The sequence below is a fragment of the Aethina tumida genome, chromosome 2, assembly GCF_024364675.1.
Source record: "Aethina tumida isolate Nest 87 chromosome 2, icAetTumi1.1, whole genome shotgun sequence".
NCBI classification, from domain to species: Eukaryota; Metazoa; Arthropoda; class Insecta; order Coleoptera; family Nitidulidae; genus Aethina; species Aethina tumida.
Genome location: NC_065436.1, coordinates 20,558,517 through 20,578,514, shown reverse-complemented (window position 1 = coordinate 20,578,514; position 19,998 = coordinate 20,558,517). Strand labels below are relative to the sequence as shown.

The 19,998-nt window shown below is 29.7% G+C and overlaps 6 protein-coding genes and 1 long non-coding RNA gene across 8 annotated transcripts in view; 3 read left to right on the top strand and 4 right to left on the bottom strand.

The window, feature by feature from the left end:
- The first annotated feature begins 44 nt into the window (after positions 1-44).
- On the top strand, positions 45-2,076 carry LOC109594588 (la-related protein 7). The gene is made up of 4 exons (XM_020009807.2): positions 45-392; positions 449-1,112; positions 1,457-1,694; positions 1,748-2,076. Exons 1-4 carry the CDS (start codon positions 227-229, stop codon positions 2,042-2,044), a joined length of 1,365 nt encoding a protein of 454 aa, XP_019865366.2. The 5' UTR covers positions 45-226; the 3' UTR covers positions 2,045-2,076.
- LOC109594589 (eukaryotic translation elongation factor 1 epsilon-1) lies at positions 2,066-2,999 on the bottom strand. Its single transcript, XM_020009808.2, has 4 exons — positions 2,757-2,999; positions 2,517-2,705; positions 2,367-2,465; positions 2,066-2,311 (listed from the first exon to the last, which is right to left on the bottom strand). The coding sequence occupies exons 1-4, from the start codon at positions 2,838-2,840 to the stop codon at positions 2,159-2,161; spliced, it is 525 nt and encodes a 174-aa protein (XP_019865367.1). The 5' UTR covers positions 2,841-2,999; the 3' UTR covers positions 2,066-2,158.
- Positions 3,000-3,127: 128 nt separating this feature from the next.
- LOC109594584 (probable RNA-binding protein 19) lies at positions 3,128-6,305 on the top strand. The gene is made up of 9 exons (XM_020009800.2): positions 3,128-3,896; positions 3,947-4,328; positions 4,406-4,863; positions 4,917-5,052; positions 5,115-5,416; positions 5,471-5,673; positions 5,728-5,844; positions 5,895-6,000; positions 6,056-6,305. The coding sequence occupies exons 1-9, from the start codon at positions 3,195-3,197 to the stop codon at positions 6,221-6,223; spliced, it is 2,574 nt and encodes an 857-aa protein (XP_019865359.2). The 5' UTR covers positions 3,128-3,194; the 3' UTR covers positions 6,224-6,305.
- A 471-nt stretch (positions 6,306-6,776) lies between these two features.
- Positions 6,777-7,138, bottom strand: LOC109594597 (mitochondrial import inner membrane translocase subunit Tim10). The gene has a single exon (XM_020009815.2). It carries the CDS (start codon positions 7,136-7,138, stop codon positions 6,881-6,883), a length of 258 nt encoding a protein of 85 aa, XP_019865374.1. The 3' UTR covers positions 6,777-6,880.
- Positions 7,139-7,199: 61 nt separating this feature from the next.
- LOC109594598 (uncharacterized) lies at positions 7,200-7,593 on the bottom strand. The gene is made up of 2 exons (XM_020009816.2): positions 7,434-7,593; positions 7,200-7,353 (listed from the first exon to the last, which is right to left on the bottom strand). Exons 1-2 carry the CDS (start codon positions 7,469-7,471, stop codon positions 7,200-7,202), a joined length of 192 nt encoding a protein of 63 aa, XP_019865375.1. The 5' UTR covers positions 7,472-7,593.
- Positions 7,594-9,747: 2,154 nt separating this feature from the next.
- LOC126264459 (uncharacterized) lies at positions 9,748-19,319 on the bottom strand. Its single transcript, XR_007547167.1, has 2 exons — positions 19,231-19,319; positions 9,748-11,027 (listed from the first exon to the last, which is right to left on the bottom strand). It is a non-coding gene; the product is annotated as an uncharacterized LOC126264459 (long non-coding RNA).
- The window catches only part of LOC109598200 (irregular chiasm C-roughest protein), a 300,029-nt gene continuing 290,979 nt past the window's right edge, over positions 10,949-19,998 (top strand). For both annotated transcript variants that reach the window (XM_049962475.1, XM_049962476.1), the window contains exon 1: positions 10,949-11,041. In XM_049962475.1, the coding sequence (XP_049818432.1) occupies positions 10,963-11,041 (79 nt within the window). In that variant the 5' untranslated portion in view covers positions 10,949-10,962. The remainder of the gene's footprint in view (positions 11,042-19,998) is intronic.

Genomic DNA, 19,998 nt, shown 5'->3' with positions numbered 1-19,998 from the left:
ATAAAATTATATTTAATTTTGTAATAATTTAATTTAGTAAAACTATATTGTGTAACCTTGCAATTGGTTGAATTACTAACTGAATAAAATCAAACATCAACAACAAATAATATAAAATATTGGTCATTAATGACTATAGGAGAAGAAGAAATTATCTAACCTAAACCATAGTTTATTGTCGGCGTCAAAGTAAATTTTAAAAATACACGCCGTAAAACTCGATAATATGACGAACCAAGATCCGATTTTAAGTGTACAGAATTCAAAAAAGGGTGGTCGTCACCGCAAAAAACAGTTATATAATTCTATTTTACTTCAAATGGAATTTTATTTTTCTACATCAAATCTTTCAAAAGATAGATATTTATCTCAGTTAATAGCAGAGGATCCATGTAAGTATTCATAATGTATATTGAACAATTTGTCTCTAATGTACGATTATTTTTAGATGTAAACTTAGAAGTGTTTCTAACTTTTAATAAAGTTAAAAAATTGACTGACAACATCGAAGATATTCAAAAGGCTTTGAGCAAATCTGATTTAATTGAACTTTCTGAAGATAAAACAAAAGTTCGCCGAAAATTCCCATTAAAGGTCAAAGATAATATTGATGACTGTACAATTTATGTTCAGAACATTAAATCAGAATCTGACCACGAAGGGTTAACGTCAATCTTTTCAGAATTTGGAAATGTTGTCTATGTCTCAATACCCAAATATAAATTGAGTAAAGCCAATAAGGGATTTGCATTTGTTGAATTTGAAACAGATAGTGAAGCTGAAAGTGCTGTAAATTATTTTGAAAGTATAGGATGTAAAATACCTGCAGATACAAATCCAGAAGACTTAAAAAGTATTGCAACATTTGAGGGGCCAGATACAGAGCCAAAGGAAGATCATAGTGAAACAGTGGTAAATGAGAATGAGGATACTAGCAAAAAGCGTAAACTATGTGAAGATAATAATTTGCCACAAAAGAAGCTGAAAAAGGATGACAATAGTGAGGAAGAATCAAGTACTGATACTGATGAGAACAAAATAAAGAAAAAACTTAAAAAGGAACAAAAGAAAAAGACATTTTATAAAGAGTTGGGTTTCCAGGTTTTATCGAAGTAAGTTTTTGAATTTAACTTAATTTTATGACATAATTGGGATTGAATTTCCATATTTTACTTTTTATATAAATAAAAACATTCAAAATAAACAACTTATGTTTCTAAAATAGGTGGTTAAAATATTGACTGAAAACAACTAAAATAGATCCAGCAATGAAGAAAATCTAAATAAAATTGTTTCAAATTTCTCCTGATAAAATACAGTTCCTTTAGAAAAGTTAAATTTGGATTTTCTTCATTAATGGATGTTTGATTGTTTACCCAAATTTTGACCACCTACTTTAAAAATATCCATGTGTTTTGGTGTGGCATTGAACAGTTACTAATACTAAGTCTTTCAGGAAAGAGTGGAAAAAAATACGAAATAGATATCTTGATCTCCAGAGAAAGAAAATGAAAGAGTTCAAGCAATACCTATATCGAAATAGATATTCACAAAAATCGGATAATAGTATGAAAAAACAGGATAATTTAGAAACGGAGATGAACGAAAGTCCCGTCGCAAAATTAGAATTCCAGCCTGGCCTCATTGCAAAATTAAAATTGTCTGAGCCATGTGAAGATGCTAAAAAATTAAAGGTAAGTCTACAAATCCTTAAGTAGCATAAATTTTAATACCGTTTATTTTTTAGAGTGATATCAAGTCATACTCTGATGACATAAAATACGTAGATATTCCAGTAAATTTACAACAAGAAGTGTTTATTAGATTTGGAGATGGACAAAGTGCTAAACAATTTTGTGAATCTATTAAATTAGGTGAAGCTACAATTTTGTGTGATGAAGAAGAAAATCAGTATTGGGAAAAAATACATAGTGATAGAGACATCAAATTTTCAAAAAGTGCTAAAAAGCAAAGGGGTAGAGATAGACTACTACAAAAAGCTGCCAAAGAGGCAGCACATATAAGATTCGAAGATACTGAATAATTGAAAACTGAATAAAACCCATTATGTTGTGAGATGTGTTTTATTTTATCCAAACAAAAACTGTTGGGACAATACTGCTTCCATTCATGTTATAAATAAATAAATAAGGTAAAATTAAAAATGCCTGGCTGGTGCTAAATTTACAAGAAAATTGGATCTAAAATCAATCATTTTATTTGACTGTCTTATTTTTGAATCTTGTTGCACATTATTAAACCATCTGGACACATGAATGTATTTCTCTTTGTCCAAATAAGCCAAGCTTTCCTAAAAGTTTCAAATCATTATATTTAATATAAAATTTATTTATATTTATACTTACAATTAAATTATATAAAATATAATACAGAAGAACATCAGCAATTGTAAGCTTGCTGACTGAAGCAATGAACGTTTTTGTTGCTAATACTGAGTTAAGTTCCTGTTTGAAAATTACTTTAGATTATTTTATAGAATATATCAGTTTACTTACTCCTAAGGTTTGTTGAATATTATGTACACTGTTACAATGAGCAGCGTACAATAATGCATATTCAAGCCATTGATATATTTGAAGGTTTTCTAGTTCATTTGACCCTGCTAAATTTGTTTTAGATGCAGATAATAGAACATTGATGATATTAACAAAACCGGATACTTGTTTTCCATTTATGGTGCACGACTGAAATACAAACATTGTTTTCATCATCAGAAAAATATTATAGAAACGTACCACTCCATTTTCCTCATTTAGATTGGCGACTTTTATTTTAAGTAAATCGGATATTTGTTGGATGTATTGTCGCGAGGAGGTCATTTTAATTAAAAATTTTGAGAAATTAACCTAAAAGTATATAACCTCGCAACCATAGAAAACCTGTTCGGAAAAAATAAAAATAAAATCCCTATGGTTCACGTCCGATTTATAAATTTCTTTGTAGATTCCAAATTAGAGCTTAATAGTAATAGTAAAAGTTAAAAGTAATTTTCAAATAGATTTTAATGTATTTGCATTTAAAAAATAATATAGAAAGCTGCAACATAAAAAATCTGGTTTATTAACATAATACCATGGCAGATGCCAGCACTGCTGAACATGTGGAGTTGTAATTTAACCTCAAATGTATTTGTTTTGACACGAGACTTTGTTTTTAAATAAATAAATTTGAAAATGTCTCGATTAATAGTCAAAAATCTTCCTAAGAAAATAACTGAGGACAAGATACGAGAAGTCTTTGGTGAAATTGGTACCATTACGGATGTTCAATTAAAATATACGCCGGAAGGTAAATTCAGAAATTTTGGTTTCATCGGATTTCAAACTGAAGCTGAGGCTGAACAAGCGATTAACTCCTTGAATAATACGTTTATAAATACGAATAGGATTACAGTGGAAAAATGTGCTCTATTAGGTGATGCAAACAAACCTAAGTCATGGAGTAAATATGCTCCAGACAGCACAGCTTATAAAAAGACTCATGAAGTCGAAACTGTACAAGAAAAACCTAAACCAAAAAAGGAAAAGAAGAAAAAGAAAGATGAAGTTGTTGAGCTCTTGGCCAAATATAAAGATGACCCTATGTTTGAAGAGTTCTTACAAGTGCATGCTCCAGATGAAACTGAAAAATTACACAGTCTTCAAGTGTTAGGGAAAAATGCTGAAGATAATGACAGTGCTATTGACTCTGGTAAAGAATCACCACATGAAGAAAGTGATCAGGAGGAAGATGATTCAAATAAGTTGGCAAATCAAGAGATATCTGACATGGAATATATGAAGAAATTAATGAACAAGGACACAAGTGAGGAGAAAAAACCTAGTCTGAAGACTGAAAAAATGGCAAAACAGAAAATTGAATTGTTTAATGTGAAAGTGAGTATTTGTTTCTAATTTTACTTTTAATGATTTTAATTTATGTTAAGCTTAAAGATCTCCCATATAATTGTAAGAAGAAGGACATAAGAGCATTCTTTAAACCTAACACACCCTACAGTATAAGAATTCCTCCTAAAATTCATGGCATAGCATATGTGGGATTTAAAACTGAGAAAGCTATGAAAAAAGCACTGGCAAAAGATAAAAGTTTCATTAAAGGCAAGCAGATTATAGTGAAAAAGTACTTGGAAGAACATTCTGGACCTTCAGAGAACAATATTCACAATGATATGAAAAAGAACAAATGGAAGAGTCAAGAAGAAAACGTCAAAAATGAAGAGGATATTGCTGAATCTGGCAGAATATTTATCAGAAATTTAGCTTACACAACAACAGAGGAGGACATTGAACAATTATTTTCCAAATATGGTAAGTTTGTTACTATTTTAACTAATAAATTATTAAATTTTTCATAAAATTACACCAGCTAACATTATTATGTTTAGGTCCACTAACTGAAGTTAATTTACCAATAGACTCAACAACTAGAAAAATGAAGGGTTTTGGTGTAATAACATATTTAATGCCTGAACATGCAGTTAAAGCTTACAGTGAATTGGATGGTTCAGTTCTGCATGGTAGAATGTTGCATCTATTGCCCGGTAAGAGCAAAGATAATGACAAAGAAGGAGACCTTGAAGAAAACACAAATTACAAGTTGAAAAAAGCAGCAAAACAAAAATCACAAGCTGGATCATCACACAATTGGAATTCTTTATTCTTGGGACATGATGCTGTTGCTGAAGTTATTGCAGACACATATGGGACATCAAAAGAAGCAGTTGTGGGTCCAGATGGAAAAGGAAGTGCTGCTGTCAGATTGGCTCTTGGTGAAACTCAAATTGTAGCTCAAACTAGAAAATATTTAGAGGAAAATGGCGTTATCCTGGATGCATTTAAATCTGTGAGTTTTCTGTAAGGTTACCAAATATATTTGTTATTTATTTATAATTTTAGAGTGGCTCCAAAAGGTCTAAGACCATTATATTAGTCAAAAATCTGCCATCAAAAACTGAAATTAAAGAAATAAAGACTTTGTTTGAGAAGCATGGTGAAATTGGTAGAATCATCTTACCACCTAGTGGTATAACTGGTAAATTGTAATAGTTTTGCTTCTTTCAATTGTTTAAATTCAACATATTCATTTTTCTGCAGCTATTGTGGAATTTATTGAACCTTCAGAAGCAAGAAAAGCTTTCACAAAGTTAGCTTATTCCAAGTTTAAAAATGTGCCTTTATATTTGGAATGGGCACCAGAAAACACTCTTACAGAGAGGAAGTTATCACAACACAAAGAAAATGAAACAAACACGAAGGAGAAAGAAGTTGATGTGAAAGAAGAAAAAGTGGAACAAAATGTACAAGAAGATGAAGAAGAAGAGGAGGAGCCAGAGCCTGACACAACTCTGTTTGTAAAGAACATTAGTTTTAAGACCACTGATCAAGAATTAAGAAAGGTTTTACTGATCAAAACTCTTGATATACATATTTTTTCATATTCTTTGTTTTAGCATTTTGAAAGTTGTGGTAAAATACATTATGCAAATGTGGCGACTAAAAAAGACAAAAACAATCCGGAAAATAAATTGTCCATGGGTTATGGTTTTGTCAGGTTTATGTATAAGGCGGGAGCTGATAAAGCACTAAAAATTTTACAGGGATCAATGTTGGAAGGCAAAACTCTTGAACTTAAACGATCTGAAAGAACTTTACAGTAAGATGGTGAACTTATTATTTTTATCAAATATAATACTCATATTTTTTATAGGAATGATGTTACATCAGCCAAAAAGTCTTCTAAAGCCACCAAACAAACAGGAACGAAAATATTAGTTCGAAATGTGCCTTTCCAAGCAAATGCAAAAGAAATTGAAGAATTATTCAAGTAAGTACTAGTGTAGATGAATAAATATTTAATAATTGCTCATATTTTAGAACCTTTGGCGAAATTAAAGCACTTAGACTTCCAAAGAAGATGTCTTCAGGAGACTCTCATAGAGGTTTCGCGTTCGTCGATTTTACAACGAACTCCGATGCAAAAGTATAAAAACGAATGTCGAAATTATCAACATGTTCTAAAATTAATATGATTTTAGGCTGCATTTGAAGCTTTGTCGCAAAGTACTCACTTGTATGGTAGAAGATTGGTGTTGGAATGGGCTAGTACTGAGGAAGGTGTGGAAACGATAAGAAAACGGACAGCCGATCATTTTAAACCAACTGATGAACCCAAGTCTAAAAAAAGCGTTTTCAGTTTAGAGTAAATGAGTTTTAAATATTAAGACAAAACATTGTTATTATACATGATTTATGTATGTGGAAATATACCGTTATTATGACGTTACAGTTGTTTGTTTTTCTTAAATTTATTTAATGTTAATTAAGATTTGCACATTTCTAATTAAATTAAATCAAAATAATTGCTAGTTAAATTACTTTTTACCCGAAATAAATGTCCAATGTGGCTGGTCATGCATATATCATACATTTAAAAAATATATATTTATTAAATACATTGACAAATATTTTAAAAAATGTTTAATTTTAAATTTTCCGCTATTTCCTCAGCCATCATTGTATAATAAAATTTGTTAATGTGTACTTTTAATATATATATATTGTTGCGCGTCTTACATACTTACATAATATACTAGACATATCAAAAATTTATGCTAATGTACCCACATATAAAATATAGACAATAAATTACGAAAATTAATACTAAAATATGTTAATAAGGTTATTTTTGTTACTTAATCTATTAGTGAAGTGAGTCAAACATTTTATGTTAAAGGTGTAAAAAATAAAAGTCGGGCATGGTTCCACAATTTTTATTAACAAATAATAATTACCAGTTCATTTTCAAAACCATTAAAAAACATCTATACAACACTAATATGACTAATTTGTACTTCCAAGACTCATTTAGGTGTATTCTTTAGTAACTGTTCATCCTGCATAGATAGTTGCCCCAGTTTCTTGCCAATCCTTTCATGAATGTCCAAAAATTTGGCAACACATCTGTCAATACATACTGCTTCACCTTTGGCTATTTCAGCATCGTGATACACCGGTGGTATGCACTTCTTGTGACATGTGGCGGTGAGACGGTTGTACATGTCAGCCATCATTTCAATTTCCAAGTCTTGGATTAGTTGGAGTTTTTGTGCGTCGGACATTTTGAATAAATACTATAATATACCGTAGAAGATACAGTGAGAATATAAATACAATAAGGTTTCAGTTGCTGGAGAATTTTCTGTAGCTAGCTTCGTATTCACCAAGGTTTGATTGTCTCATGCGTTCACGAACTTTCATACTCTCATATCGCCTTTGGTCAATACTCTTTTTCGACAAGTAAAATAAAGATATTCCGCCGACCGTGCACAGTGCCCTGGAATTTGAGGTTAGGTCAGTGGAACATTTAATAATGATTTATTGGATGATCGACACGTGAATGGATGTTTTACTTACCAACCAATCGCTATTTTCCCGTGTTTGCTAAATAGCATGCTTTTACTAAGGGAACGGAAAAAACAAAATATTTCCACCACGCGATTTTAGGTTACTCATGCAAGATAAAACAGGAATCTTTATCGATTTTTCAATTTAATTACGTCGAGGTGTAAAGATGGCACCGTGATTTCGATTTCGACAAAAATTTCTAATTCAAATTAAAGGCACAAGACGTTGGAATAAATGTATACGCAAAAATTTAATGTTTTCTTTTTTGTAATAAGCACCACAGAAAACATTATTATAATTACTGATTAAATATTTGTGATTTTGAATATAGAAAAGATTTTTAAACTGTCACTGTTTTATTTTTCCACAAGTCGCATACATATTTTATTAGCAAAATATCTTTGGTAAAAATTTTATCAAAACATTATTTTTTTTTAATTTAAACCTCTAATAAAAAAGATTACTAATTTTAAAATAATATTATTCTCGCTAAATGAAAGAATAACATTTGAGAAAAGGTCACCTTTTTGTTTGATCTAATTGAAATTATTTAATCTGGAACAAAGATTGGGGGAGTAATTAATGAACGACTCTGCAGCTCCATTGGGTTAATCATTAAACAGCCCCTGCACTTGTTGCACTGGTTCTCATCTGACAACTTCGAATACAATGCAGGGAATACGTGAAATATCTTAAGATTAAAACTTTAATTTACTTGTTTTTATAAACAAAATGATTTTGTTAATTAGCTCACAAATAAGTTGTAAAGTTAAAAACTTCTGCCATAAGAATTTTGTTAATGATCAAAATATGTACCATTGTATGTTGGCGCATTCATCAATCGTGAAACAATCAATTATTTTTATGACTTTAATAAGAAAGAAATAACGAGAATTGATGCTTCCTCTATATGCAATACTAATTTCTTTTAATCTTTATTCATATTATATTTAATAGTTATATTACCCTATGTTGAACATTTAAAAAGAAATCATACCTATTTCAATTTATAAAAAATGAACAAAAATTTTGTGTTGTCATACAGAAATTATTTTTTATGATGAAGTTATGAGAAAAATTGATTTATGAAAGACGTATTGAATTTAATTGATTCATTGGGAAAATAATTTCAAAAAAATGTAACTTTTAATTCTGCCACAGGAAATATATTTGTATTAATTTTGTTTTGTATTTTCCTTGAAAGATTAGAAAATCAGTATAAGTAATTTTTTAAAAAAGTAATTGCTATTAATTACTTTTTATAAATACTTAATTTTATATTTTTTAAAAATTTAAATAAAAAAAAATAAAATGTTTTTTTTTTTTAATTTAAGAAATTTAAAGTATTAAGCAAAAAATAAAAGATAAACAAATTAAAATAAATAGAAAATAATTAAAAGAATTAAAAACAAACATTTAAATAATTAAATTGATTTTAAACTTACAAAATATTAAACTTAAAAATAAACAATTAAAATTTGAAATATTAATTTTAAAATTAATTAAATTAAGTTAAAAAAATTGAAAAAATTCAAATTTGAAGAAAATTAAAATTTTTAATAAAAAATGTATTATTTGAAATATTACTTTATAAAAAAATATATACATAAAAAAATGAAATTGTTATTTTATTTATAACTTATAAAATATTAAATTTATAAAATTAAAAATAAATAGTCAGATTATAAAAATTAAAAAATTGTAATTAAAAATTTATAAAATTTGAAATATTAAGCTTGAAAAATTAAAAGTAAACAATTATGCATAAAAAATAAAAATTTTATTTAAATTTATAAAATTTGAAATATTAAGCTTAAAATTAATTAAAAATAAAAATTTTAATTTTAAATATAACAAATTATTAAAGATAAACATTTAATTAAAAAAATAATAAATTTATAAATATATTATATATTATTTATATATTACACTTTAATTAAAATTTAAATTTAAAAAATAAAAAATTATGCTTATTATGAGTAATAATTAAAAATAAGTTTTTAATTTAAATTTAAAAAATTGTAATATTAAGCTTAAAATTGATAAAAAATTATTTTATTATTTTAAATGTATGCAATTTAAAAATTAAACATAAAAAAATTATTCATGAAAGTTTAAAAAATTTAAAATTTTTAATCAAATATTATGTTTGAAATATTAAATTAAAAAATTAAAAAGATTTAGATTATAAAACTTGTAAATTTGTAATTAAAATTTTATAAAATTTGAAATATTAAGCTTGAAAAGTTAAAAAAAAAAGAATATGACTGTTATTTTAAATTTAATTAATTTAATTAATCTTAAAAAATTAAGATAAAAACAATTTTTTTTCGTCTTTTGATTTATTGTTGGTCAAATTAATAAATATAAAAAGTTATAGTAATAGATAATATAAAAAATATATATCATTTACAATAATATTCAACAACAATTGAAGTGTAAGTTTTGGAGCCAGCCACCAATTTCATCTTCAAGCCTTCTTATAATAATTATTAAAATTTTTCCCTTGTAAGACGACCACGGTTTCAAGGGTGTGGTGATATTATTAATACATAATTAGAATTATATTTTATACTTCATTGTGCTATATTTCGCCCCAGCAGCAGAAATTAACGGTCGCGGTCGCCACCGCGGACTTGTAGCACACTCCGAGGAACTGAACTATGCATGTCTCGTCCCTGGCTTACACTAACGGCCACCATAACTACCTTTCCCTAATTCATCTGGACCACACCGGCTCTTAAGCCACACTTTTGGGGCTTGATAAACTGTTACATACGAAGAATTAATGACTAAAAGAATTAAATGCGAAAAAAAGTATATTCAATTATTCATTTTTATTTTTGTAACTGAAGATTGTGCAAGAACTTAAGCACTGACTGGAGTTATAGCATGTAAGAACTAACTAATTGCACATTAACAGTTTTCAACTCTAAGTTTTATTGGGGGTACACCGTCTGTGCTAACTAATAAATCACAGCACGAACGGGTTAATCACGGTTGTAACCGACTTCTCCAGAATAAAAATGACTTTGGATGCAAGCATAAGCGAGTGAAAATGTCCGGTGCTCCGGTAAACAGAGCAGATCAGCTTCCTTTTCGCAGAAACAGGCAGCGTCCGCGACGAACCGTCAAGAGCACCGTGGAAGCGGCGGCGCTTATCAAAGCGTGCGGTGCCAGAGTGGTGCGCGTCTTCCGTCAGTATCGTGGCGGCTCTGGTTACAAGCGCTCGAACTGCCCCAGCGCAATTGGACCGACACGCGCGTACTTCGATATCAACACACGAAACACCGTCGTTTTGCGCCAGCTTCGGTGTCCAGTTGGACGATTCGAAGGACCGTTTTATGCCAATTTTGGGCGCCCTTTTGAACGATTAACATTTGGTTCCTCAATATTGATAGTTGTTTCACTTTGGACCATTGGGGATTGTTTTTGTTTATGTGGTTACCAGTGGCATAAATTTTGGTTGGTGCGGACTTTGGTGACGGTTTTTGTTTCTGTGATGGTTTATTGGGTTTGAGTGACTGTCGGGACTGCCATGGATGCCAGAATGTTGTCTTCGTCGTCGACCAGATGGATCTTCTTGTTGGTTCTCGGGTCAATCTGCAATTTTAAAGGTACGAATTTAATTATTTATTAAAACAACACCAAAATAAATAAGATTTATTTTAAAATTTAATGATAAATAAAATAAATACGCTGGTTTTATGTAAAAAGAGACAAGTACTATAATCCAAGAGGACAATGAAAAAATTTGAAAATAAATTAATTAGACTTCTCATCTATTTAATTTACCCACGAACGAGATTTAAATATTTTCATTCGTGATTTATTAATCCTATTAATTTTTCGTTATTTTTCCAAACCACAGCTTCCCTCCATCGCTCCTATTATTCTGAGGCGCGGACGCTGCGACCATAAATATTTTTATTTCATTTGGAATGCAAGCGGAAATGGACGAAATGCGCAAAATTACACTCTTAGGCTTGAATTACTTTTAAAATGTCCTTTGTGTGCAATGGAATAAATTTAAATTTGCATAGCCCAGGGATGGTAATTTAATAGCAACTAATTTATTCCGAAAATAGAGCTAAAATAAATAACCGGAGGAGCACAATCCTGAGCCGAGATAAATAGCAAAATTGTGTGTATTTTCCCATGAGTTTGTTTAAATCATACTTGAACTGTACTTCTTAAATAGAAAGTTGCACAAAAATCTAAATATACAGCCAATATAGACAAAAGTTTCACCTAATAAATTCATAATATTCATTAAATAAATTAATTATTAATTTGTCGATTTCCGACATTTCATTTCTAGTTGTGCCAATTGTGTTTATTGGACTCATAAATAAATTTATGTTTAAAATATAATTAATTGGTTTTATTTAAATGGCTTAAAAGCAGCTAATTTTGGTATTCGAGGTTTACTTTTTAAATGTATTTATCACAAATTTGAATGTGTTAAATAATATTATTCCATATTTAAACTTCATTTTATTTTTATTAATCATTAATGCCAATTAACTATCTTTAATTATCGAATAGTAATTTCCACTCTATATCAATTAGAGAAATTTCTCTCTAATTATTGAACTATTTGACGTAATTGATAGTGATGCAAATAATTTCATTTACCTACGTTGAAAAATAGTTCACACCAGGTCTGAAATGTTAATTAGTGAACGATGAAATTCTACTTTTATTAACTTTTAGGTGGCGTTTTAATTTCGCAAATAATCTTTCTAATTAATCTGCGTGATTTTCGGAGAATATTTTGGCGAGGAAATTCGGATTTTAAGTCAGATAAGAGCTTAATAATAAATGGCGTTTCAAACTCTGTCGTTAAATGCAATTATCGATCAATTTTAAGAAATAAATAAATTGATTTATGATTACTTACTCAATATTTTTTATGAGAATAAAAAATCCTAAAAGGTATATTTTATAGATTACTTATTTCAGTATTTTTCGGACTATAAGACGTATTTTATAAGAGGAATTTTAGAAAAATATAATATATTTTAATGTTACCCATAAAATGCATCCAACATTTAAGTCTATAATATTTAAAAACTGTCTTATAGTCTCAAAATATTCTAGATATTAGTGATGATTATTCAAATTTTAAAGATATATTAATATTAAAAATAGTCAATTTTTTACTAACAAATAAAATTTAACAACACTAGTTTATACGAAAAAACACTTCGCTTGGAAGTGAACTTTATTTTAGTAAAATTTTATATAAATTTGGTTTTGTAAATAATAAACTCCAAAAATTGGAGTATCTGATGTCTCACATTGGTTTCTAAAATGGTATTTTTTATGATCTTTCAGTCGGTTTCTTTCATTCTACTCTCTCATTATATAAAAAGCATTTCATTGAATTGTATTTTAAGATAAAAAATTAAACACTATTGGACTCAATGTTACGGAAATATAAGAAAAGAAGAATTTTTAAAAATTCAGTTATTTAGGAAAAAAAAAATTTATTTAGATTTTCTTCATAATTAGACGTGTTCTATTTGTTCCCAAATTTTGACTATTTATTTAAAAAAAAACCACCTCATATTTCGCCATTACTTGATCGTACAGAAAATTTCTGTACATATTTTTTTGTAGGAAATTAAACGCTCTACAAAGAATGTATCTTACAATTTTTACAAACTTTGAAGAATTGAATAAAAAATGCTTTTCTACTTCTAAATTTTCACATTCTAATCCCAATATAGTTTTTTTAATTAATATTTTATATTTATCCATTTAAGTCATGAAATCTGAGAATATTCATAAAAGTTTCAGTTTATTTTGATAGAATAACAGTTCCTAAGTTGTCTTATCTTTTGTCATTTCTTTCTAATCAATTTTGTAACAATATTTTTCATAATTTTGATCTTATCATAATTTAGTTTCGTGATTTAATATTTTTCAACTCCATTTTTTTTCACAAAATTTGTTATTGAATACTTTTTGTCTGGGGAATTTGAAAATTTAGTTTCAAATGTTGGTGGTTTTCTTTTTCATAAGTTCTTGTGTCCTCTGGTATATAACTATAACCAATAAACCTATAAATGGAAATTTTCTGTACATGTAATGACGACATATGGATTTTGCTATATGGAACTGAAGAAAAAATGGAAAACTGATACGTGGAGAATTTCTTTGACCCACCCTAATGTATACATAACTAATAAAATAAATAAACTATGATTCATATACTTCTCAATTACATAAACAAACTCATCTAGAAGTTTTCATTCAGTCATACCATGTCACAGTCTAATGCAAGGACATTCATTGGTGCGTATTATTCGAAATAAGAAGCGTAAGGAGGGTAATTTAGTATGAACATTGTCCCAAATCCTGATACCGACTTAAATACCATATTATATGAAAAATCGTACTAAGCTCAAAATTACTAAGCTGCTTGTACTAAATTGCGCATTGAAAGTACGTGTTTCAATGAACACACTTAATTAATTTGAGTAATTGAATATTAAAACACGTTCCTCGAGATACTTCCCTTTTAAACTGTATACTTCGGGTTAATTTATTAATAGACAGTGTAAATTTCTGAGGTGAATCAGACCACTTTGTTGCTTTGATCTAATTACGCAAAATTTTAAAGTTACGGAAGAGAGGTTATTTACTTAATTATGCGTAAGTGTAAATTTCGGTCCGTCTCTATCGATTCCATTTGCTTTTTCCGCATAATTCGCACACGATATCCACCGCTTCTGCGGATCACGTTCAACCCCCAATATAAACATTGTTCACATGCAGCACAGTTCGCGGTAGGCTAATTTTATTTTGCATTCGAAGTGGGCCATCTGTACAAGCGAGCAACTTGACGCGGTACACCAGTACGTTTTCATTTTTTTTTTTCGTTGTATGTATATGTTTAAATTGAGTTCCAGGCTAAAATAAATTCCGGGCAACCGGGCAAATTTAAATATGCATTTTAAATATACGCCCGCACAACGCGATTGTTACTTGATGTTCATCTGACACTGAATTGGCGAGAAATAGAAATAGTATGTTTTTTTTGGTATGTAGTTTCCAGTTTTGGGGGAGATTTTTTCGCTGGTCGGTTAATAATTAACGCGGTTAACACTACCAACGGGACACACAAACTAGGACAATTGACATTTTGTTATTTTGTTGGGGCCACTGTTTTGGTGGTACGTACGTTTTTAAAGAAAAATAAATAGTAAAAATTATAACACAGTTGCTAGTGTCATAGAATGCATCTATTGTATCTCATTCATCGATTCCATAATTTAAAAATCTATACATTTAAATAAAATTGGAGTGTCTGTAATATTGATATAACCGCTTTTTACTACATGCATATGAATATAAATACGGTACATCCACCAAAATAACATTTTTTACAATTTTTGTCTCTTTGTCTCTCTGTCTGTTTGTTCCGACTAATCTCTGAAATGGCTGGACCGATTTTGACGGGACTTTTATTGGAAGGTAGCTGATGTAATAAGGAGTAACTTAGGCTACTTTTATTTTAGAAAAATTCTTTTATTTTAGAAAAATAAAGTAATGTTGCAAAGTCCAAGTACTGTCCAGTACCACGCGCATGCCACCATTGAGTAGTCACGTCGGGCGCCTCCCATCACTTCTCCCACCAACGATTGATTGATAGTTTGATTTGATTGATAGGTATTTTTTATAATTCCACCGATCCGTTCTTCTTAACTTATCTTATCTTAATTCAAAATTATTTGTTACATTTTTACTGCTTTCCTTTTTTACCTTTAAGTAATAATTATAAATAATTATAAATTAAGTACATTTGTGTTCAATATTCAGATTTACATTGAAATTGATAAATTATTTATAGGTTATTTTATTTAGTTAGTAACGTAGATAGTTGTGTTTTTCCAATATTTAGTTATGTCTAAAAGAAAGTCAAATCTCTCTAAAAACACGAGAAAGGCCAAAAGCCAAAGATTGCGACGTGAAAATGAATCTGAACAAGATAGGGAAAATCGTCTTACAAATTGTAGATTACGGATGTCCATGTCTAGGTCGAATGAGAGGAATGAATGATTACAATTAAATAAAACGCGTCATTCATTTTTAAGGGCTCAAGAATCTTTGGAATCTCGAGATCACCGTCTAGAAAACGATCGTATTCAACACACTATCGGACGAAGTCGCGAGTACAACTAGTAATAAATAAATCATGCAAGTTGTGTTTTTGGAATTGTCATTTTAATAAAACGTGTGAAATTAACTTAAAAAACAGTTTTTAGAGACATACAATTTTACTTTTTAAAAACGGGTTTATTACGTTAATTATTTGTGTTTAACACAGGGAAATACAAAAAATATTACAAAACGCAAATCTGGTTTTATTTACAGTGAAATACCCGATGAAGGAACAATGTATGTGACATAAGCGGTTCTCTTTTTATGACATGTATTCGCTGTTGTAAGTACATTAGGATGTCCGTTATACAGAGTAGCCCACAACGTTCAATTTAGGAAATGTCTCAAAAACGCTTAGTACAATGAAAATTAAATTTTACTTCATTATTCTTAATTACATTTTAATAAATAATATACAGTATAGGTCATTATTATTGTAACTTTTATTAGGGAGACCAGAAATTAATGTCACTTTCTTACATTAAACTAGCTGTACTCGCGACTTAGTCCGATATCGTGTTGAATACGATCGTTTTCTAGACAGTGATCTCGAGATCTCCAGATTATTGAGCCCTTAACAATTAATGACGCGTTCTATCTAATTGTAATCGTTCATTCCTCTCAGAAGTACTCTCATTCGACCTAGACATGGACATCCGTAATCTACAATTTGTAAGACGACTTTCCCTATCTTGTTCAGATTCATTTTCACGTCGCAATCTTTGGCTTTTGGCCTTTCTCATGTTTTTAGAGAGATTTGACTTTTTTTTAGGCATAACTAAATATTACAAAAAAAAAACAACTACCTACTTTAGTAACTAAATAAAGTAACCTATAAATAATTTATCAATTTCAATGTAAATCTGAATATTGAACAGAAATGTACTTAATTTATAATTATTTATAATTATTACTTAAAGGTAAAAAAGGAAAGCAGTAAAAATGTAACAAAATATTTTGAATTAAGATAAGATAAGTTAAGAAGAACGGATCGGTGGAATTATAAAAGATACCTATCAATCAAATCAAATTACCAATCAATCATTGGTGGGAGAAGCAATGGGAGGCGCCCGACGTGACGGCCCAGTGGTTGCATGCGCGTGAGCTGCGCGTGGTACTGGACAGTACTTGGACATTGCAATATTATTTTATTTTTCTAAAATAAAAGAATTTTTCTAAAATAAAAGTAGCCTAAGTTACTCCTTATTACATCAGCTACCTGCCAAGTCCCGTCAAAAACGGTCCAGCCATTTCAGAGATTAGCCGGAACAAACAGACAGAAAATTGTAAAAAATGTTATTTTGGTGTATGTACTGTATTTATATTCATATGCATGTAGTAAAAAACGGTTACTTCAATATTAGAAACAAGCACTCCAATTTTATTTATACAGTACGAAAAATGCTCTTCGTGTCTGGATGTTGTAAGAGATGGATGCACGACAAAGAGAGTAAAGTTTTGCCCGGTAGTAAGAATCCCTACTCTCAGAGACAATGCGCCGTGCTGGTGCGCGCCGGCGCACAATGTAAATTAATCTTTGCGAATGCATTTAGTAACTCTCCGTATGCGTAGGGATGTAGTTCGAGTTCTTCGGATGCTCCATTTAAATTCCGTAACTTTGTATAATTTTCAATCTGTAAAATGAAATATTTTTTGAGGGTATATCAAAAACAAAAATAAGTATTCTAAAAATAAACTACTTTTTTCAAAATAAAAATGTATCCCAAAAATTAAATTAAATAAATAAATGCATAAGTAAAAAAAACTAAAAATAATTAAATAATGTGTTCAAAGACACCGACTCGTCTGCGGAGACGAACCGCATGCTAAACGCAGCAAAACCAAATGATCCCCTCCAGTCAGTTCGGCCCGCCCACATAATTGCATATATATCTTTCCTTTTTGTTTACAAAGAGGTATTGATGTTCCGTCTCAATATGCGAGTAGACACGTTCATCATTTTTGATACGGTATGAATAGATGTATAAATGAATAAATTTTTAATAAGTGTTTATTTTTAATTAATAATATGTAGCGTTTTTTTTTGCAAAAATATTAATTGCACATATTGCCAGGAATACATTATACTTCCTAGAAACCTTCCATAGGAATTTACTGCCTTAGCCACTCAGATCTTCAGACCTTTCCCCAATTGAACATGTGTGGTATATGATAGGGTTACACTTAAGGAATTTACAGCGTCCTCCGCGGTCTCTTAATGAACTAAGACGACCGATAATCTTATTAGATCGATGCCACGACGCGTCTGTGAGTGTTGTAATTAAACAGGGGGTCCTATCCATTATTAGCTTCTGACACTATGCTTTAAGATTTCTGTTTTTAATCAATTACTATTTTGTAATAGGTGAATATTTTTCTAAAAAAAATTAAAGATGGTAGTGATAGAGACTGTCGATAGAAGTGAAAACTTTTAGTATTAAAATTTGAAATTTCATAATGTTTGAATTAAATATATCAACATCAATCTGATTTTCACATCTATTGACACTCTAAGTAACAATTTTATGCATGTTTATATGGTTTTTTATTATTTAAATATATTACGGGCTGTACAAGATCATGATAAAATATAAATATAATTCAATTGAAATAACAATTAATATACAATCGTATTATTTATGGATAGTATTTGTATTTACTTAAATTACAATGTAGTTGATTTTTAACATTATTTTAATTGTTTGCACATTGTCATCACTAATGTCAACAATACTTAGACCTTTTGTACTTTCAATTATTTCATTTTGTTCTAAAAAAGATACAATAGGCTTATGGTAACTAAAGTAAGAAATGAAAATGTTTGATTCAAATTTATCTAAGTATCGCGTAAAAGCGGCATCGATTGTCGTTTTATGTTTTGTAGAACTGAGTTTCCAATCATTGGACATATTTAAACAAGTTGTTCACTAAATCCATTCAATTTCACTTATAAGATATACGCAGCACTATACGTCAACTGTATAGCTACAGATATACTACCATAAGCATGTCGGTGATGCGAACGCACGAGATGTCACCCATCCAAAAAGTGTCTAAGGCGCACAGCATACTGCGCGTGCGCCAGTCATGAGCATGTCAATGACGCCAACGCATAATATTTCCCTACAAAAAAGTGCCCAACGCGGCTAAAAATACATTAAATCTATTATTATTAGTTAGGAAAGGCTAATTTTCAGTTTACACACTTTTGTTGACGGTATAAAAAACAAGTATGTTTTACTTTTGCTTAATAAACATCCCTCCTTCGATTGTAATTGGAACTAAAATATGTACAATCGGTCACTTAATGTCAGTACTGAACGATTATTTAGAAAATTTATCTTCTAAACTTACCCCCCACGATATTTGGTATATATATGATAAGAGAATTGTGCGCTGATTTTTTCCTTGAAAGTAAATCAGAAATAAAGATGATCCTGAAAATTTCGAATAATTCTATATAGAGATTCCTTTCAGACGGCATTCTCCTCTATGAACCCTCCACTTTCAAAACAGTAATAGATATTAGCGTCAAAATCATTTCCGGCTTAGCTGAAGCCCTTTAACGAATCCACTGCATTAGTAAAATTTTACCCGATTTCAAAATGCTCTTAAATGTACAGCTGTAACTCACCCTCTAGTTTCGGGATTTTATTCTTAAGGTTTAGTTTTCGGGTACTTCTTGAAACGCCGACAGATACATAGTTTGTTGGTCTAGTAACCGAGGTTACCATCCAAATTAACAACTTTTTTCTTTTGTCTGAATTTATTAACAAAAGAAGGACGAGCATGTCGGTGACGCGAACCCATAAGGTTTTCCCCTACCAAAAAGTGCCCAACGCGGCTAAAGAAGTTTTCACTTTAAAAATTGGGATAAATCAATTATATCTAAGTGTTGAATTTTTTATTGCATGCTGTATATTTTCAATAAAAAATTGTATTCTAATTAGGTTGATTTTTACCGCAACTTCAACAAATGAAAAATTGATAATTCACCACTACACCTCGTCATTTTTTTATATTTATTTATCCGATTCCTCCGTATTTAATAACCCAATTTAAACAGTTCGTTTGTTAGTTTATTAACACAAATCAACAAATAAATACGACTAATTATTACAATCCAGTTGGTAAATAACTAGAACTGTTGTTTATGAATTATTTGCCGCATCGTGTGGTCGAATTACAGGCGGCATTGTTTAAGTATCGGGCCTCGAAATCATGAAATAAATGTGGTGACTCGTGCAAAACGCTGTTTTATATATCCAGTTCATATTTATTTTGGTTGTTAACAAATAAAATTACGCTTGTTACGTTTTACTGGTTTAAAAGCTTAATAGGAATCCTGCGCATTTTATCTGGCTTATTTAAAAATATAAGTGTTTTAAACATTCAGATAGTT

Bases quoted from the DNA above. Each gene is read 5' to 3' on its own strand.
- LOC109594589 (XM_020009808.2), bottom strand. From the start codon at position 2,840: ATGACCTCCTCGCGACAATACATCCAACAAATATCCGATTTACTTAAA. The intron at 2,706-2,756 runs GTACGTTTCTAT...TTTGTATTTCAG, and splicing joins TAAATGAGGAAAATGGAGTG to TCGTGCACCATAAATGGAAA. The intron at 2,466-2,516 runs GTAAGTAAACTG...ATTTTCAAACAG, and splicing joins ATATTCAACAAACCTTAGGA to GAACTTAACTCAGTATTAGC.
- LOC109594597 (XM_020009815.2), bottom strand. From the start codon at position 7,138: ATGTCCGACGCACAAAAACTCCAACTAATCCAAGACTTGGAAATTGAA.
- LOC109594588 (XM_020009807.2), top strand. From the start codon at position 227: ATGACGAACCAAGATCCGATTTTAAGTGTACAGAATTCAAAAAAGGGT. The intron at 393-448 runs GTAAGTATTCAT...GATTATTTTTAG, and splicing joins GTTAATAGCAGAGGATCCAT to ATGTAAACTTAGAAGTGTTT. The intron at 1,113-1,456 runs GTAAGTTTTTGA...TAAGTCTTTCAG, and splicing joins GGTTTCCAGGTTTTATCGAA to GAAAGAGTGGAAAAAAATAC.
- LOC109594598 (XM_020009816.2), bottom strand. From the start codon at position 7,471: ATGCTATTTAGCAAACACGGGAAAATAGCGATTGGTTG. The intron at 7,354-7,433 runs GTAAGTAAAACA...CTCAAATTCCAG, and splicing joins GGGAAAATAGCGATTGGTTG to GGCACTGTGCACGGTCGGCG.
- LOC109594584 (XM_020009800.2), top strand. From the start codon at position 3,195: ATGTCTCGATTAATAGTCAAAAATCTTCCTAAGAAAATAACTGAGGAC. The intron at 5,053-5,114 runs GTAAATTGTAAT...ATTTTTCTGCAG, and splicing joins ACCACCTAGTGGTATAACTG to CTATTGTGGAATTTATTGAA. The intron at 5,674-5,727 runs GTAAGATGGTGA...TATTTTTTATAG, and splicing joins CGATCTGAAAGAACTTTACA to GAATGATGTTACATCAGCCA.